A 21,488-nucleotide genomic window follows, 5' to 3' on the forward strand; every position below is an offset into this window, starting at 1 on the left:
GTAATGAATTTCACTATTTGCTTTTATGTAATTTTTATCTTCTCTATTATTCAATTAAAATTGTTAAAAATAATTAAATTACTGAATTTTACTAAAACTGGTACCTATTTGGTTGGGGGCGCAGATCTTATAATTTTAAAAGGCCTACTAGGATTTTCCTGGTATCCTGGTGGGCCAGTACGCGTCGTAAAGTATACACCTATTTTATAAATGCACTACAAGTGAAACGAGTATATCATATTTGGAGCCCTTGAATTTGTTTCCCAGTACCTAACATAATCTATCTCAATACACCCCTAGGCAGTGGCGTGCCGAACAGTCATTTTTTGAGGCAATTGCCTCAAGGGAAATTTGGGTGGGTGGGTGGGTGTGTTAGTATAGATGTGCAACTTATACCTAAAAAAACTTAATAATATTTATTATTTTGAATAATAAAAAAAAATAGTGAAAAAACTGTTGGTGGTGGGGAGGGGGATCAAATTGTATAGTTTGCCTCGGGTCTGCTTGTCAGTTCGGCACGCCACTGCCCCTAGGTACCTGGGCATATTAAAAACAAGGGAAAAAATACTAGATAACAAAAATACCAGCATATGTGTGCCCGATAAAGCAAAGTAAAGAGAAGTGAGGCTAAGTATAGTAAGTTTGTATTGGGCACAGAGAAGAGAAACAGCAGCTTAAATGTCAACAACATAATATTACCTGAATAATTGTAGACAAAATTCAACAAATGGCAACTCAAATCCAATGACTTTTACGATAGATAATAATTATTATGAACATGAAAGAATAAGCAAATGTTTTGGAATATCTATTAAGTCTGCTACAATTCAGTCAATTTAACAATAATAAAAACCTAGTTGTTGAAACGGGATCAATCTGCGCTACAACAGTGGTGATAATGGAAGAGAAGGTACCTAAAACTAAAAGACAAACATTCTTTTTCAATACTCAGCAGATGGCAGTACGCTGGGCGTATTCGAAACGAGGAGAAAAAACACTTGTTTTCAGGAATACCAGCAAGCGCGCGCCCAATAAAGCAAAGTGAAGTGAATCAAATGTGGCGAGATTGTATTGGGCAGAGAAGAGAAACTGTGTATTAAACGTCAACAACATAATGTTACCTGAATAATAGCAGACACAATTCGATGAACGACAAATCGTATCCGAAGACCTTTGCGATAGATAGTAATTATTACTAATATGGAGTGTGCACCGGCACACACACGTAAGGAACTCACTTGAAAATGCTGTGATAAATGACAAAATGCTTATGGCGACCGCTCAAGGAAAAACAGCGTATCGACATACGTCATTCACGAAATCAACAACAAAGTAAAATGTCGGCACTCGCTACTTAACACTATAACAATAAATGGCAGTGGCACGATCAGTGAGTGAAAAGAGTACTACGCGTCTAGCGCTCACACCAAACAAAACACACGTTTCTCGCACCGATGCGGCGAATGGCGATACTGTCTGGCGTCTACACACCTCTACTACCTCCAACAGTGGTATCGCGGCATAGTCGCGTCTACCACTAACTGCCACTGCCATGTCCGACTCGCCGCGGCCGATGCATTCTTTGTTATCAGTGTTACCAGAATCGTGGTTTGAAAGTAAAACATACAAGGAGTATGGAACGTTATCGCAGTATACAAAATAATAACAATAATAGTAATGAATTACATATGTAATATTGTTCTTGCCTAACCTTTTTTTTTTACAGATCTTAATATTATACTATGGATGGAGCCACAGCGTATTAAATCTATACAAAAAAATGTTGCCGATGTCAGCAACGAGTCGCCGTATTAGGTCGATATGCGCATGCACAACGCGACTTCTCGCATATTTATCCACAGATACCTATTGTACCTATGGATAATTATGCGAGGAGTTGCATCGCGCTTGCTCACATCGATCACCTAATTTAGCGACCCGCCACTATATCACCAACAAAAACATACGCTGTAGATACATCCATAGTAGTAATATAATATAATATACTAAGGTATGATCTAAGGTAATGTTATCATAGATGTTATGATGTTATGTATAGTATGTTATGTTATGTGTTATGAAATATTATACATTTATACTCTATAATAGTAAATAGTGGTGATAATACGTATATTACGTAATTTACCTAATAATGAAAAGTTTCGTGTCAGAAGAAAATATCGTTTAAATATCCAATTTCGACGAAATTTGAAACCAAAAAAATCATTGAGCACATAATATGTTTAAGATAATATTAAACTGCTGTAAGAACAACTTCAGAGGAAGTTTATATTAAATGTTCAAGCTTTTTGACTAAGAAAGAAATAAGCATCGTCCCAGAATTCTGGTTGCGCCACTGAGAAACATAATGACATAGGGACATGATAGTATGATATTATTATATATTATAGTATACGACGTATTATAGTATATGACGGCGAAATAATATTATGTTGCACTTATGACCTATAAGCTACAGTAGCGTACCTATCTAGGATTTTTTCAAGGGGGGGGGGGGTATACAATTTTTAATAGATATTCAGTATACACATATTATTTTCGTATTATTATATACATGTTGTATTGTGTATTTGTGTACAAAATTTGGTTTCAGAGGAAGTTTGAATACGAATTCCTACAAATTCCTACCAATTTGAAAAAAAAAACCTAAAGAATTTTTTATGTTTTTTTATTCACATACGGACATATTATTGACAATAATCATTATTATGCGATAAATATGTTCAATCTGCCGAAAATCATAATGGAGAACATCGTAGGTAAAAATAAGATAAAATAGGCAAACGATTTTTCATATCGCCGTACCTAATATTATCTGATTTACAATCTATTGCCTACTCGAGTGACTAGATAGCAGTTAGTGCAGTTCGTTAGGTAATTTGTTTTTCTATTCAGTAGTCAGTACTATTCATTTTTATATGACTCATCAAATTTTTAAAATTCGTGTTGAATTAAAACGTTTTGATACGTATTCTTATTACATAGGTATTTTGACGAAAATATCAACACAAATATTTAAAACACATTTTTATACGCCTAAAATTAAGTTAACCGAATGTAAAATAAACGTGTTTTAACTTTTAATTCGTTTTGAAACTGTAGAATAATTAATTATAAAATATACATAATGTATAATATTATATTTACTGTAAGAATGTCATTGTGTCAAAAATCATTATAAAAACATTAATGTTATATTGTTATCGCCGCGGCCGTGCTCCCTTGAACATAATACCACGGAACAACCTATTCCTTTTATAAATTACTAATAAAACTATAAATGATCGTTAGCTTCAACAAATAATATAATAATAATATGTATAATGTATATTACTATTTCGACATTCATATAAATTTGTTAACTGCAGTCTGTACTCGATTATTTGCTCTTGATCGGCGTCAGCCGTCTATATTTAATATTTATAATTATTTTTAATTATAGCTATACATAAAGGTACACACACACATGAATAATATGTAAATGTAATAGTGGAATAAATTATGCAATATGCCTATAATTGTTCTGTGCTAACTGCTAATACGTCCAATAGTAATAACTAGTAGGTTAGTGCAAATGGGTAATAGGTAAGTAATAACTTCTTAGTTACAATCGAACGCATTCTTTCTTTGTAAGTTTGTATTAGGTAGAAAATAGAATTATAGACAATCCCACGAGTCACGGCTTCTCATAAATAAATCGTTTATAAATAGGTAAGTACTAGGTAGGTAAGCCACTGAACTAACATTATACCTTTGTATATTATTATAATAATAATATTATCATAGTTACGTGTCAGCCGCGGCCCGCGGGTGTGTACGATAGAACTTAAAAAACAAATTATCAATACTCAATAGACTAGATATCATAATATATATTATTCAGATGGGTAATGAGGATAAGTTATTAAAACAGAATTGTCTTGTACCTATAATAAATTAATAATATGTAGGTTACCTGTACCTATATAGTAAATGCAAAACCACTAGCCACTATATCGGAATAGGTCGTAACTCGTAAATATGGCCTATAGCAATAAATATAGAGGTATATATTATATATCTAACGTTATTTTATTTTGGAGGAAAATGAACAGCGAGGGGAAATAGGCCTCATTGCGCATTGGGTATATTTCACCGTTGTAGATACAACATAGTGTATGTAATACTATGAATGTTTCCTATGATCTTCGATCTAGGTACCTACAACGTACAACCGTGTGTTTATTGAATTTAGAACAATATTATTAGGTAGGTATTAGTCCCCGCGAAAAATAGCTGTTTAATAAGTGAGGACAAAATTGTATTAATAATATCATTTAATACTGATTACCTACTGAATACCTAATATAGATAATACTATATATTATAATAGTATTTTTCAAAACACTTAGCTAAAAAATACAGAGCTATTAAACAGAGTTATAGTTTATAACCGATCACAATTCGTATAATATAATTGTATCGTATCTATATTATTATCTCATCCTAAATTCGCCTCGATTGCAGCTGATCCACCAAGTGATATCTTAATGTAATTTTTTTCAAATGCTATTGTGAAAAAAATACCAAGTATTACATTTTTTCAAGCGAAAAAATTGTCATAAGACCAATACAATTGTCCGTTAATTATGTAAGTGGTGGACGATCATTGACATTAAACAATATGCCCATTTTCGATGTTGATAACGCGGCTGGGAGATAAATAATAAATAAAATATACAAAGCAGTGAGCACTATATAATGTAAGCATATGAATGTTTTACAGTATTTAAATTTCAAGTATTGTACGTTGTGTCGACTGTCGAATACGTGGAGAATGGTGAATTCAGAAAATTCCGATTTTGACACAATAGCAACAATAAAATTGATAAAATAACAAATAATTTCCTTATCATTTCCATAGCGTTACCGAAAATTTATACTATTAATCGCAAAACAATGCCAAAGGCCAAACAACAGCTAAAATTCTTAGTGAATGGCATCAGCAGTAACTGTTCAGCTATGCACAATCCACTCATAATGGATACCTAAATCATAAATGTAAAACAATCCCATGTCGCTCGTGTATTTCCCCCGAGCTGCAGTCTCCAATATATTTTGTGCCACTGGTCTATTATACATTTGTATTTTGTACGGCGGCAGCGACGATTATAATTAATATTATACTAATACAATAATACCTAATTAGTAATTTGTATTAGAATATATTGTTATTGTAGGAAGTTAGTAGGCAAGGGTCACGACGTACATTGCCATTTGCCACAATCTCGTCGCCTTATCTGCCATTCTGCCACGTTATTGTGACGAACGGACAGTGTACCAATGCCCGGTGTTAATAGGTAGCTAATTCTATAATCTATGGTGTTATTTGCCCGGTCATTTTTTCTACTACGTGACGAATGACAACCGTGTCGTGCGATTATCTCCAATAGTATTACAACGTAGGTAGGTACTTGCAATAACATTTTTATCGGCCACCTTTGATTCTTAATTGTCGCATTGCCGTACGATATCGACGTCGTCGTGAAGAGGCCGAAAGTCGTCTTGTCGAACATACAATCGCGACCGCTGACAATCGTTGAGATCTTTGGTCAGTCGTCACTGACTAAAACAGTAAGTTACTGTCGCCAACTCCGCGGTTTCTCACGGTTGAGTTGTTACAATGTTTATTTCATTTTGTGTGACGGACATTGTGCACTTGTTGCTCGACACCGTTCTCATAACACATTAATAATAATTGTGTGTTATTGTTGTAGGTACCTAATTGATTTTCGTGTAAAGCGCTCCTGAGCCATTTCACACACTGCACACGTTCGATTCACGTCCCTGTTCAACCATGAAGTTCACTGATGAGGTACGTTTCGTGTAATTTTCATCTGGCCTTATCGACTGCGTTTTAGATAGGTAACCTATCTATTGTTAATATAATATAATCCCTATTTGTATTTCTGTAGATCCAACAAAAGTTTGCCTCCACAGTTCATATCCGATGTGAAAATGATGTCAATGAAAAGATAAAACAACTGGTGTCGGGCGGCCCAGATAAATTACAGGTACCTAATATTGTTTTGTGCAATATTATATACCTACTAATACTATATATTTATTGTATATCTTAATGTCTAGATAATATCAGATTTCGATCGAACCATAACTACTTCAGAGTATAACAATAAACAAACCATGAGTAGTTTTAGTAAGTTGAAAATTGAAAACAAATATATTATTTAATATACCTTTATACTTAGGGCTAGTTGTACCGTCTACAGTTAAACTTCGATTAAGTTTAATCAGCTGATAACAGATATTTAACCGGGCAAATTTGGCCGATTAAACTCTGGTTAACTTTAATCAGAGATGGTACAACTGGCCCTTAATGTTACAAATATTTGATTTAAGTTCTGATATTTAATTTTATCCGAATTTTATCTATTAGCCTGATTTTTTTCACTGAACAAAAATTAAATTATAAGTTATACATTTTTTTATAGATATTAACATTTTTAAGATGTGTTAGAATTTTAGTATATTTTTAAGATTATACAGTTTATAAAATATGTTAAGAATTTAGGTTTTATTTTAAGTTTGCTACAAATTCTAATTTCATTAGATAAAAAATATGTTTTAATGCTAGCTAAACTATATTTAAATAACTTAAAATATTTAGGTAATTGTTAAATAAATTATAAAATAAAATAAATTTAATAAAAAATTGAAGTAATGTAATACATAGTATCTACATCATATACTAAGAATTAAGAAACTTGGTATTCTATCCGTAACAACTATAAGTTGTTTTTCTAATGTACCTAATATTTTAATCTTATTCAATAAACAATTAGAATATTGCAACATTTTATTATTTCTGAGAAAAAAATAATATAAGTGCCAAATTTCAGAAATCTTTGCTATCCAAAATATATTAACTAAACTTTGTCCTGTGATAAAACACACTAAACATTTTTAAGATTATATTTATATTTTATAAAAAATAAAATAAGAAACTAGGAAGTAAAATTGTAATACATTAAACTTTTTTTTTAAATAATACAAAATATAAACTTAATAATTTGTTGTTATAAAATCATGAATTAATGGAAAAAAACAGTATTTTATTACTGTTAGTGTTTGACATTGTTATTTAAATGCATATTATATTTTAATCATAAATTATAATGTACTTTATAAATTGATTAATACTTCAAAGGTTTTGAAAATAAAATGCATAAAGATCAGATACTTTATCAAATATTACCTATGTTATATTTACCTGTTTTTGTTTACAATCACTAATAAATCATTTTCAGATATTCTTGGTAGGTACTTAGATTCGATGCAATAAATTATTGCTTATAGTAAACATATGATTTTCCTAATATTAATTGTTAATAAGCATTAATTAATCTAATAAAGGTTTTAAAATAAATAAATAATTACAATTTTTTCTTGTATAGGTGTCTTTGAAGCGTGTAACAGTCTGTCAGAAGATTATAAAGAAAAAGCGCGAACACTATTACAAAAATATCGACCAATCGAAGATAACACACAAATGACAGTTGCACAAAAGTTACCATTTATTGAAGAATGGTGGCATCAAAGTGAACTTTTGTTGAAAGGCCTGTGTTTCCAATATGAAGATATTATGAAATCTATCAAGAAAGCTGACCTTCATCTTAGGTATTTCTTAATCATTGGCTACAATGTAATTAATTGGAGTTTTTAATGTTTTTACACTTTCAAGTCGCATGTGTCATAAAGTATTACAGTATACTATTTTAGTTAATTAATATCACCGAGTTTATCAATCATCTATGTATTAATAAAAATAAATATTTGTCTGTGTGTAAGCGATCCTCTACCAAGTCGTATCACTCTCATCGTTCTGAAATTTGGTACATAATATAGAACACATATAGTGTATACCCAAAAATGTGCACCTTGAACCCGATTTTTTAATTGTTAATTTGAAAGACAGGGATTTTGTAATGCAGAAAACGAATATTTTTTGTTTATAAATGGTTGCGATTGGTGATATAAAATAAAATAGTGATATTAATATAATTGTACACAACTTAGGTCTGTATTTTATATTTTGTTAAAACTATCCATATTACTGTGTTAAAAATATGTGTAGCTTACATTTAACAGAGTTTGAGATAGGCTAAATCCACTGACATTTTTTAATTTATCACGGACAACACCATACTGGTTCAGTTCTATAATCATAAATTAAAGTGTATAATTTCAACTAAACTTTTTATGCTACTATTTATAAAACCATTGTTATAATTATTATAGTCCAGATTTATATGATTTTACATGTTGTTACTGAATTTATACAGCCTTACGGCAGTTAATAATGTAGACTATTCATTCAACTCAAAGTTCATAGGAAAAAGTTTTTTTTTTACATATTTAAGGATATTTCTTAGATCATGAAATATTTAGTTTATCTTGCATACTTCAGAATATTTTGTAAATTGTGAGAAAAAAAATGCTAATTTATTTCATTTTTAAAATTATTGTAATTAATTTTATTATTACGGTTCCCAAACATTTTTTTTAATATTTTGATTAAAAAAAAAACATGCAGTGATAGTACTATTATGTTGTTCTGCTGTTATTGTATATCTTTACACCTAATCTATACTGATTAAAACAATGTATTTATTTATCAAATGTAAAAGTTTTTAAAGCTTTTAAAACCTAATAAAATAAAAATCGATATATTTTACATACCTTTTAAAACAATGGATGGACCGTTAACACCAGGGGTGTCCAACCTTTTGTGAAGACTGGGCCACATCATATGGGTAGAAGTTGTTGTGGGCCACATACTTTTTAATAATAATACATTCAAATTGAATGATTAAATTATATTCTATTGTACATTAATACAACAATATATTTTTTTATAATTTTATTATAGCGAATAATAAGCAGAAATTATTTTTGTTGATAAATGACACAGAATATTGCTATTGGAGCCAATAAAGATACAATACTAACAAAGTTTATCTTTTTTTGATGTTTAATATTTTGTAGTTTTATATTCTTAAAATAATTTTTTTTGCGTAATATAATATATTATATACATTTAATTAATGGTTTTTAAATTGATGTGCGGGCCGCATTAAAAACTACCACGGGCCGCGAGTTGGACACCCCTGGTTTACACAAAAGACACCATTTTAACTTACTATAATATAGCAATAATTGCACTAATTATTATTCCATTGTGCAAATATATTATTACATCATTATTGTAAAAAAAAAGTAATAACAAATAAATTTTTAAGCATATATTGAGGGTTAATGATTATGTTTATATAATTTTCTAATTTTTAAGAGAATATTTGTAAGTTTCTTAGAGAATAATATAAATCCGGACTATAGTTAAAATATTTAACAATTTATTTAATTTAAGCATAATACTAATGAAATATTATTTCTTACATGAATGATATTTCCTTTACATTAGTTGCTACATAAATTTGTTTATTCTGACCATTATTGATAGTAACAATCTGATTCTGATCTATTATATAGATTAAAAATAATAGTTTTTGTTTTTTAACTGTATTTTTTTTGTATTGTCTGTTTTAATAATACATAAATTATTATAATTTATAACAATACATATTATTAACAATAGTAAAATATAAAAATTTACCTATATGTTCTTTTTAAATTTTAAATATTCAAATATTTTTTTTTAGAGATGGGAGTGCTGAAGCATTTAACAAATTATTCAACAAAAAAATACCAATTATTGTATTGTCTGCTGGCATTGGTGATGTTGTTGAACTGATACTAATGCATGAAAATTTGTTTACTGATAATGTATCAGTAGTGTCAAATTTTTTAAAAATGTCTAAAGATAATAATGGCTTATCCACAATTGAAGGATTCAAAGGAGAAAAACTCATACACGTATTCAACAAAAATGAACATGCATACATTGATTCACACAAAAATGTAAAACGAACAACAAATAATAATTACTTGTAAAATATAACATAATAAAGTATATGTTGTATACTGTATATTTTTTTCACTTTTCAGGATACACATTTAAGTGGAAGATCCAATGTTATCCTTTTAGGTGATTCGTTAGGAGATGCAAATATGGATGGGGGTATCCAATACGATACTGTACTACGTATAGGATTTTTAAACGCCAATTTGGTAATAGCATATATTTTATCTATCATAAAAAATAAGAATAAATATTATTTTTCAATATAGTATAAATATATTACATTAATAATTACAGATGGAACACGAGGATGGATATTTGCAGCAATATAAACTTGCTTTTGACATAGTTTTGGTTCAAGATCAAACTATGGGATTGCTAAATTATTTATTGGATGAAATATTCGGAGTAAAATCAATGCCATCTAATAAAAGATAATAAAGAAACAACAAAGTGGATATTACTAATTATTATTATCACTGTTTTTATATAGTGATAAAAATCAAATATATATATGTATTATTTACATTTTACATAGTTATGAAATACTGAATCTAATCTGTTATAACATCTATCTTAGAAAATAAACTAAAATAATTATTATTCAATAGATTCATAATTTAAAATTAAAATTAATAGTGAAGCTATCAATTGGCTATAAAACAAAATTATTATTGTATATCAAAAGTATTTTGTGTTGAAACTTAAAATTGATTATTTATAGTATTAAAATTACTCACACATAAAAAAAAAAAAATATATGAACAATATTATAATATAATGACTTCAACAACAACAAAATATATAAATGAAAACAAAAATATCATACGTAACAATACAAATTAAAAGAAATAAAGTAAAATCTTATAATATTATGTACTATAAATTATACTACACTTTATCTAATTAAACATTTTACATAAATATTTTTTAAAAATATGAGGTGATATTAGGTTATACCCTAAAAATATTACCATTTTTCGTCATATAACTGCGAACACCTAAAATAAATTAAACAAATAATTACTCATGGACTATAATATACTTAAAAACTAAAAATTATATATAACTTTTTTGACCCACCTGTGGTTTCGCTCACTCCGCCTATACCTAACATAGTCACTTGATCAAGTAGAGTAGCAAGTGAACCAGGCAATGTTGCTTTGGATCTGACCATAACTATTGGCTTAGGTTTCTTTGCTGTCTGAGTGTGCCAAACTAAAATCTGTGACAATGTGTGTATGTTATTATAGAAATAATTTGATATGAGAACAAATATTGTAAGAATATGACAAAAGTTAAATAATTTAAATAAATAACCAAACTGTAACGGTGACTGACAAACTAAACTAATTTTTTTATGACAAAAAATACTCAATATTTCTATCCTGTTTATAATATATAATAATATTTCTCTGCATTTATACAGGGTGGGACATGGTTACTTCCTTATTTTCCTTATTCAGATAAGGAAGTAACCACGCCCCACACTGTATAATTCGCATAGCTTGCTAATTAAATAAACTATTTACATTTACTTAATAATTACTTTCCAAATAAACTACACAATATAGGTAGGCATAGTCAAACATTTTATAATTTTTACTTTGGTTTGAATTGATAAAAACACAAACACAAAACAAAATTTATGTTGAAATAAAAGTAAAATAAACAAATGATCTTCAAGGATAGAAAATTGTATAAAATTGGTAAACACAAGAAAGTTGTTCAAATAAATTTAAGTATTAGAAGCTAAAAATAAATAAATAACTGCCTATACTGTTAATAATTTAACTATATTTTGCAATAGATTTATTAAATTTAATTATTATTTTTTTTTTATGTTAGCCTACAGTAATATTTAAGCTCATTCTATATCATTAAATACATTTTATATCAAAGCAAAATAAAAATATACTCTCCAGTTCCAAGTTGATCAGATTAGATATAAAATATCTATCAAAGATTTATATGTAACTAATGTGTAATTTATCATTGATACATACCCTGGTACAATTTTCTGCTTTTGGTTCAATTTCGTCTAATCGAATAGCCAGTGCTGATAAAAAGCGGTCTTCTTCAAAACCCGCTTTATATGGCATAGTAGCATAAGGATATTTGAATAAAAGTTGAACATTAATAGCAAATCCAGCCATGTCCACAGGAAATTTTCTTTTTGCTGGCCAGCTATCAAAAAAGCCAACTACTTTTCCCTTAACATCAATTAAGGATTAATAAGTAATTAATGCAAATATTTGTATAATTGTATAGTCTAGCTAATATGGTTGAGAAATTATAATAAACTAACTTTATCAATAATTGGTGAACTAACACCATACTCTCCGACCAAGCCAACCGGGAACATTGATATTTTCTTTGTGGTACGTATTTCCTTGAAAAGGTCCAGATGGAACGTATTGTCATCGTCGCCAAAATAAATTACAGCGTTCGAGTCATTAATGTTGTGGTTCAGTCTTATCCAGTTGAGAGCAGCTCTACGGTTGGAAACACCACGGGGCATGGCGTTGGGGTTGTGTTTATATATCGATGGCATAGGGCTGGCAATATACGTGTAAGGAATGCCTGATAAAAAATAATTGAAATAAATCAACATTTAACAATAAACAATAAAATGCTGAATATTGTAAGTTCTATAAGTATTAATATTGGTTGCAAGGATGAACATGTGGGCATGTGGTCAAAATTTCCACTTGGCCACCCTTCATATTTAGGTTACCTATATGATTCATAATAATATGTGTAGTATGCACCTACATAATATCAAATATAAATGTATTATGTCTATTTTCTAATGATAAATTTAAAAAAAACTGTGCATCATAAGTATTCAGTGTATTATCATTATTATAATCACTTTGTGGATTTTTAAAAAAAAATCTTTTTTTTTATTGTAGCCTATAGGCACCTATAAAGGGACGCGTAGGTACCGGGTACTCTAGTACTTAATTAGGTTGGTACAAGGTACTTTAAAACCTAACCGGTAGGTATATTTCTTTTTAATTTTAATAATTTTATGCATTTTCAAGCTTCAAAGGTCCAGTTAGAAAAAATTAAAAAGTCTCCTATACTGGAATGCATGTTCCAAATATCTGTTTTGATGGTTGCTAATGAAATATTATTATGTTGGTTAAATAATAATATAGTAGAGTAACTGAGGTTTGTAAAAGAATTATTGCGAACATTAATTTTATATTTTCTTGGCTGCTTTCTAAATCGACCACTGAGTTGGGGTCTGTCCGAACCGACCCAGTATCCACATCAGTTGTAAAACGATAAAAGTAACAGTATTCTAGCCTCTAGGTGGTAGTGTACCGTTGTCCCAAAAGTCCAGTATCAATGTTGTATATCCATAGCAAATCAATACCTATATTAAAATTAGGTACCTATATTGTTACAGTAATAAATATGGAAATTCTAATTCAATGGTATCAGATTCAAATTTTTTATTTCCCAAATTTAAAAACAATTTTATGCAGTTAACTTTATAAAATTTTCAAGATTGCTATTTTATTGATCATATTTTTTAAAATAGTTAAAAAAAAAATTATATTAAATTTGATTGAAAATCTACCAAGTTTAAGTAAATTAAGTCGTTAGATTTGTAAGCATAATAGTTATGTTAGCAAACCACTAGTGACATGGTTTATTCAATCTCGTTGATTATTTTGATGACAATCTACTTCGTACAATCGTTCCTACCTATTTTGTTTTACATTTAAAAATGATTTATACGTTTTCTGTACAGTGTAAAGTTGTTCATGATTACATCGACATGATAAAATGTCACCTACCTACTCCAGAAATAATGAAAGTTGCAGACGAGCTACAAAATTTTATATTGTTTTGTAAATAGAGTTTTTTCCGTCAACAAATATAGTACTAATATTAATAATAATAATATAGGGATCGTCAAAAACCGTCAGAAAGTGTTTGGTAGGACAGATTAATGTCTTGATTTTTCGAAACAGATAACATTTCGTTATTTTCTAGTTATAAAGTTGCACAGTTAATACATTTTTCCTAAGTTCCACTAATAATTAGATATTTACAGATTGTCATAAAAAAAATCGCGTTCCCAAAGAGGTTGATTAAATCATTTAATTGCTTACGGACCTTAGGTACTAGTTATTATTATAATGAATTCAAAAACTTAATTTTCTTTAACTATAGGTTGATTTTTTTTTATTTAAACTGTTTTTAAAAATATGATCAAGAAAATGGATATCTTGAAAATTAAAAAAAAAACTTAACTGCGTAATAGTTTTTTTGAAATTTTTGATTTTTGAAAAAAATTGAGTCTTAAGCCATTCAATTATAATTTCTATATTAGGTACCTATTATTGCAAAAAAAAACTGCATTTAAATAATATATTTGCCAAGGTAATACTAAGGGTGATAAGGGACTTTTGGGACATATTCTACGTAGGTTCAACTGTATAGTCTACAGGTAACTAAGCACATATTATTGAACATTATTCTCACTGAAATCTGGCAGTAGGTTCATTATTTGTAGACTGCAGTCGGGTCGGTCGTCAGCTACTATCCAATAAAGTCGGGAGACATGCATTAGTGTCTGACCCAATCTGGTGAGCTCGGCAATTTGCTCTCTCCGTGGATATGTAGGCGTAATGAAATAAATGAGAGTAGTATCGTTCCCTCTGTCACCGTTACGGGCAGTTTCACTCTCCCCATTGTAACTGTATCTATTTCCAGGGTTTTTATCGACGGTACTGCTTGTGCTGTCGACTGTTTGTCGACGATGGCGGCTAAATCTGTCCTGCAAAAATAAAAACAAATAAATAATTATTACCATCGTCACAAATTGTCCTTCCAATTGCCTCTTCTACGGTAAATTATTTTTAGATTCTGGACGGAACGAAATACTTGTACCTATAATATATTAAATTACCTATATCTCATGACTCATGTTGATAATTTAATACTAAGCTCCACATATAAGTTGCACTTTCAGGATTTAACAAATTAAAAAATATCAAAAATTAAAAGAATTCTTCAAAATCATCATAATATTAGCAAATTATTGTATAGTTTAAAATTCATAACATTTTCAATTTGAATAGCAAATACTTGAAAATTTATTAATGAGTTGGTTCCTCATAACTTTTTTAATAGCAACCTAAAAATCTCAAAAATGCATAGTACCTATGCACGATTTTTTAACACATTTCAAATTTAAATTCTTACGAAATTGGATATTTAAACGAAAAAAAAACTAATAGGTTGGTACCTATAACTAGGTACTTTTAATTACTTATTTATTATTCATAGGGACTTGAAATCTTTCGTTAAATTTAGTTCAACTGCCGTATTAGTATAATTTATACCTATAATGAAATATTCTTAGAAATAACTAATATAGCCTATAGGTAGGCAGGCAGGCAAAACTCCACCGCTCAGAATCGTATTTTGTATAGGTACGTTGTACAATGATTTGATAACTTTGCATTCAAATTTAACACATCCGCAATGGACGCCTATGCGCTCTATTATACGCATAAATAACAGAGCGACTTCGACGGGTTTTGTTTATTTTAACGGAAAAAGAAACCTACAAAAGCCGTCTGCCGAGAACTCGTATTTTTAGCTATATTTTATAAATTGGTAAGATTAAATTTGGGATTTTGTTTTTAAACAAGTAGGTACCCACAACGGACACAAGTGGTCCACAACCCACTTATCGTAATATTATTACTGATTATGATTTAGCTGCGGTTATACTTTCTAAATTTGTATATTAGGTATCTATTATAGGCTATATAGGTAGGTATAATATTTAATATTTATCAGTACCTACTACAACAGACTATCATCACTAGGTAGGTCTCGCAGTAGGGCAGCTGCAACCTCCAGTAAAATATTATAAGTAATAAATATTTAAAACAGTTATTACAATATTTTTGTTGTCAGGTAACATGTAAAATTGTCATCAATCATTTCCCTTTGTCTCCATTATATTATTATATTATTACAATAGGATGTCAGCGCACTGTTTGTTTTCTCCATCATATTGCCCACGCGCAACATAGACAAAACACATTTACGTAGAATCATTTTTTAAATGGTTTTGAGTAATCTTAGAGTACAATTACCCATTACAAAAACGTTAGAGAAAAATATTTTTTAGTGCATGACATATCGGTTAGTCTCAATATTGTCTCATAACAATTAAACATCATTTAAATTTACAACATTTTTTTTTATTTTATTTTGAAAGTAGAATAATAATAAAATATAGAACCGATACGAGTATGTCAAAAATATTAATATCCTCTATAATTTTTGCAATAGGCAATTTTAAACCAAGATAACTCAAAAAACGATTTTAGGTGAATTGTTTTTATCTGCGCGTGTGTCTGAGAGAGAAATCAAAATATATTGCGCTGACATCCAGACATATTATTTTATTGAATTTAGTCGTTATCTATTGACTATTACATTAATTACGGACAATTTTAGTTGTAGGTACCTAGCACGTTATTTTTTTGTCAATTTTGTAAATAATTTGTTTTTTGTGGTAGGACGTGAAAGGAACAGTCAACAGATTATGATAATTCACAGATAATGCAAAGTTGGACACAATTGAAAGACCATTGTAATTTTATGAAAAAAAAAATTAAAACATCGATCATATAAATATTTAGTTGAATAAGTTGAGTCTCAGTTACCACTTATGTAGGGGGGCCCTAGTTGTACCTCACCCATATAACAAACTATCAGCACCCCCTCCCAAAGAGAAATCCTGGCTAGGTACGCCATTGAATTATATAATATGGAAATAATTAATTAAAATCACCCAAAGTTAGCTAGGCAAGTGTATGAAATATTAAAATAGTGTGGATAGAACCTATTTCCTTTATTTTTTTTTTTAATGTAAAATTAATATATTATATACAAATACGGCAATACGGTCTAGATTTAAGTTTAAAACGAAAAATCCCCAAAATACGTGAGTCTAAAAATTAATTAGATCTCTTTTTTTTCAATTAAAATTTGTTTATAACGTCCACATTATTATGAAGTAGTAATAAATACGACCTATATTTTTGTCACGACTTATATAACAATCAGGCGTAGTTAGTGAAAGAATGCTTATAATAAAATATAGCAATACAATTAATAATTATTATTGAAATATTTTTTTCACATTTTTAGTAATTATTATTTGTTTTCTATTTATAATGATAATATGTAGGTATATGTTGACTTGTAAGACTTCTAATATAATTAATATTTTTTTCATAAACATTAATTTTCTATTGAGATTTTTAACTGGTTGTTCGCTGCAAACTATTTTAATTTTACAATTATGGCGATGTTTTGGAATCTTATTGATGGTCACCGTAGAATTAATATAATTATAATTATTATTATCATTATTTAATTACAAATATCAGTATAATAAGTATTTATGTATGTTTGTAGTATGATGTAAGAAAAAATCAAATATTAACTGAATGATTGAACATTAGGTATCTGATACCTATTATATTATTATATATGTACAGTTGACTCCCGGTAAATTGAAGTTCACAGGGGAAAAAAATTCGACTAACTAAAATTGTCGAGTTATCAAAATTTAATGTGATATAGTTATTGAAGGGGAATTTTATTTGTTCGATATATCGAGAATTTCAAGTTATCAAGGTTCGAGTTTCCAAAAGTCGACTGTATAAATAGATATGTATTAGAGTCAATACAATATTAAAATAATAAATTTAAAAAAATATATCGTTAAATATTACAGTTTTATATTAATAATAACAATATGGTATTAATGTATTTTAGATATATAAAGTATAAATAATTATTGCAACCAAAGTCATAATGACCTAAAATTAATAATATAGTTTTCTGTACCTACTATTTAGGTATTAGGTAGTTAAATATACTGATGTACCTACTGTAACTGTAACTGTAAACATTATGTAAAAATACCTATTTATTAGGTAAGTACCTATATAAGCACTGAAGTACGTACACCAACTAACTGACAAGTGACAACTTTATACATAGTATAAACTATAGATTATACATATGCCAAAATCACTATAAAGAAAAAAATTAGAAGTTTCAACACTTTTTTATAGATTAAAAAAGAGTATGAAATATTTATTTGAAAATTATATTTTTAATATAAAGAAAACATTAAATACATAATATGCAGTTTTTTAATTGCTTATATGGAAATCTGGGTAGGAGCTTTAGTTACTTGGAGTACCTTGAGTAATTTATGACTTAGAACTTAACATTTTAAGTTTGAGTGTCCTTATGAGGACTCTAATAATGATGGCTGACATCCATCTAGGTAAAATGTCAACTAAGTACTTAGAAAATTTAGCAGTTTGAAAAAAATCTTTTTTAATCATTAAACATAGTGCATGGACTTTTTTTATATTTATTATTTATTATGTCTAATTGTGAATAAAAAATATTTTATTCACATTTAAAAATTGAATAGTAGGTAAAATTGTATTTTTATGAGTGTGGTAGGTACTATCATTAATCGTAAAATTATCTATAGAATACCAAGCATAATACTAAATTCGCTTAAAAATTAGATTTAGGCAACTATTTATTTTATTAAATCTGCAGGTACCCAAAAATCACTAACTAAAAATATCAATAGGATTCGATAGTCAATACTAAATGTTTTTAAGGAGTTTAATATAGGCAATTTTCTGTTTGTACGTGTGTGTCGTGTGATTGTTTGCGTAGTACATAACGTATTATAGGTGTGTTGAGTGAGTAAATAGTTGAGCACTCCCTCGCGTTTACGCAGTACACACTACACAGACGTTAATAACGTGCACAGGAATACTCATTATTTTGTGGTTTTTTGTCTCAGAAGTCACAACTCATGTGTATGACTGAAGAGGACCACACGTGCATCTGGTATATGCATGTACGTCATATAAATAAGGAGCCGTTATAAACTGTAGAACATAAATTATTTATTTATATTAAGTTTTTATTTGTCTAAAAGTTTCAATCTTGGTTAAATGTATTGAATAACCTAATTATCTAATAACATTTCAGAAAGTTACTATATAAAATATTCTGTAAAAATATAAAATATATTATACAGCTATAATAAATACAATTAATACTTTAGATTCTGTGCGGAACGATGAATGTATTTTTCACAATGTGTGTTATTTCTATGTGTCTGTGTAGGTACATCGAGATAATTATAAATATTATATAAATATTTATTTATTATTTATTTTAATTATTTATCTTATAAATATTTCATAGTGTAACCAAAAAATCTAAAAAATATATAAACAAAGTTTTTTTATGGATATTTAATAATTGTAGGTAGGTACTTGAAGTTTTTAAAATATATTATTATATTTTAAAAACACAATGAGATTTTCAAAAGCAATTTTTTCGCCAAAAATTAGTTTAACCTATTAATGCCTAATAGTAAAATAATATATTACTTTAAGGGGATAGCAGCATATGTATTTTTCATACGTTTTAGACCAATAAGCAGTTTTAAATTATACATAATTCAAAATATCTGATTTTAATTTTTTTATTCATGTATTAACTCTTTGACAAAATATCTAAGATTTTTATGAAGTCAATTTTAAATTTTAAATTTTTAAAGGCCCTTCAAATTAAGATTTTTTTTTAAAAAATTCCAAAAAATTATTGCATTAGATTTGTATTTATTTTGAGCACATATGATTTTAAATCAAAAAAGTGATTCCTAAAGAGCATAGTCTAGAAGCTTTTATAATCAACCACTTTTTCGAAATTACAATCAAACTTCAGGAAGATAGTTTAATTTACTACCTCTTTTAGTAGTTTTTATATTTATGCAAACAAGAATTAATATATTTAATTTTTTGCGAAGTATTGACATTTGTGTGCGCGTACGATAGTTGCATCCGGCGGTGGTTGTCCAACTCGACATTACAGCAATTCTCGGAAACACACACTATAAATATTCATATACAACTCATCTATATGTGAGTACATAGCCAAAATATTCATGCCATGTGAATTGCCTAAATAGTACTCTTTAAAACTTGATAGGCTGGAGCCCCTTAATTACAATATCATAAAATATACTTAGTAATATAGGCTAACAGACCGTCTTAGCTTAGAATCGTTTTTCGTATACATTTATTTTATATCACTGAATTTAAATTAACATACCCATTACAGTGACTCCTCTAGATACCTTATGTACAGCAGAGCGTTATCCACTTCCAAGATTTTTTTTTTAATTTTGGCTGCCATCTCAGTATTTTACTTTAAATTTAAAGAGATTAATATCAATTATTACAATTACCTACGCATGAATATATTTTATCATATGGTAATATTAATTCTTAACATTAAGAAATTATTAAGTCATGTGTACGACAATGTGGTCAATATTTGCTAGGTATAATATTCAAACAGGAGTAAGAACATGTCTGTATTTTTGATTATTTTTTAGGTATAGCAATTAGCTTGGTTACCGCTGGGTGTAGTATTAATATATTTTAAAAATACTTATTAAGGTAGATCTGCAGTGTATTGTGTTTATTGCATAACGTACCTATTATATTTTATGAATAATATAATATAATGTACGTTGAAGTAAATAACTATGAAAAAAAATTATTTTGGCTTAATTAATTTATTGCGGTACTAAAATGTGTATACGTCGATTCGTTGAGGCGCTAGAGCCAAAAGAGTAAGCCACTAATTAATTACGTACATTTAAATTTAGTAAAACGACAAAACGTGCACCAACATATTTTATGAATACCCACAGACTTATGATAATTGTAATGTTAAAAATTATGTTAAATTAAAATACAACAAAAAATATAAATAAATAGCCTAGACCGCGTGACGTCATGTGGCTATCTCTCTTGGGCTCTAGCATCTCAACAAATCGACATATTATACACATTTCAGTACCACCGTTATTTGTATTAATTAATTATCTTAATATTAAACTAAAGTCATTTTTTTAGCTCCATGGTTCTTTAAATGTTATTAAAATAATTAGCATACTTAAGCAAGGTAGGTGAGTTGTTTATGTTGGAATATAAGTTTATATCAATTTACGTAGATATAGTTGAAAAATGTGGTCAGATGGGACGGTTTATTCTTTTAATAGGATAGAATTTTTTTCTTGATCTATATAAAACAAATGGTAGAAAGAAGATTTTGAAGGTTATAATGTAATATTATAGTAGATTTTACGATTCTCGGTTGGTAAAAAAAAAGCTGCAGATAAACTTAAAACATTGATTTTAGATTCTATTCTATTATACAGTTTGTCCCAGAAGTCCCGTATCACCCTTAGTATCTCCGTGGAAAATCAATATATTTAAATACAATTTTCTTACAGTAATAAGTATGGAAATTCTGATTGAATAACATAATATTCGATTTTTTTTTTTAAAAAATTCAAAAACTATCAAAAGTTTTTAGGAAA

At 28.4% G+C, this 21,488-nt stretch overlaps 3 protein-coding genes across 7 annotated transcripts in view; 1 reads left to right on the forward strand and 2 right to left on the reverse strand.

Annotated features, from left to right (window-relative positions):
• Nucleotides 1-1,547, reverse strand: part of LOC100159364 (AT-rich interactive domain-containing protein 4B) — an 11,886-nt gene extending 10,339 nt beyond the window's left edge. For 2 of the 4 annotated variants that reach the window (XM_008185741.3, XM_001947763.5), the window contains exon 1: nt 1,122-1,547. The gene's annotated coding sequence lies outside the window, so the exon portion shown is untranslated. The other 2 variants (XM_008185740.3, XM_029485887.1) reach the window with 2 other exon arrangements.
• Nucleotides 1,548-4,857: 3,310 nt separating this feature from the next.
• LOC100165508 (7-methylguanosine phosphate-specific 5'-nucleotidase) lies at nt 4,858-10,608 on the forward strand. The gene is made up of 8 exons (XM_008185738.3): nt 4,858-5,634; nt 5,778-5,875; nt 5,976-6,074; nt 6,148-6,217; nt 7,476-7,698; nt 9,741-9,999; nt 10,087-10,209; nt 10,298-10,608. Exons 2-8 carry the CDS (start codon nt 5,858-5,860, stop codon nt 10,436-10,438), a joined length of 933 nt encoding a protein of 310 aa, XP_008183960.1. The 5' UTR covers nt 4,858-5,634; nt 5,778-5,857; the 3' UTR covers nt 10,439-10,608.
• LOC100161409 (galactosylgalactosylxylosylprotein 3-beta-glucuronosyltransferase S) overlaps nt 10,455-21,488 on the reverse strand; it is a 44,751-nt gene continuing 33,717 nt past the window's right edge. For both annotated transcript variants that reach the window (XM_008185739.3, XM_001947702.5), the window contains exons 3-7: nt 14,504-14,798; nt 12,309-12,583; nt 12,007-12,213; nt 11,084-11,225; nt 10,455-11,001 (exon numbers count right to left, since the gene is read on the reverse strand). In XM_008185739.3, coding sequence (XP_008183961.1) covers nt 10,955-11,001; nt 11,084-11,225; nt 12,007-12,213; nt 12,309-12,583; nt 14,504-14,798 — 966 coding nt within the window. In that variant the 3' untranslated portion in view covers nt 10,455-10,954. The remainder of the gene's footprint in view (nt 11,002-11,083; nt 11,226-12,006; nt 12,214-12,308; nt 12,584-14,503; nt 14,799-21,488) is intronic.

Source organism: Acyrthosiphon pisum, chromosome X, assembly GCF_005508785.2.
Source record: "Acyrthosiphon pisum isolate AL4f chromosome X, pea_aphid_22Mar2018_4r6ur, whole genome shotgun sequence".
NCBI lineage: Eukaryota > Metazoa > Arthropoda > Insecta > Hemiptera > Aphididae > Acyrthosiphon > Acyrthosiphon pisum.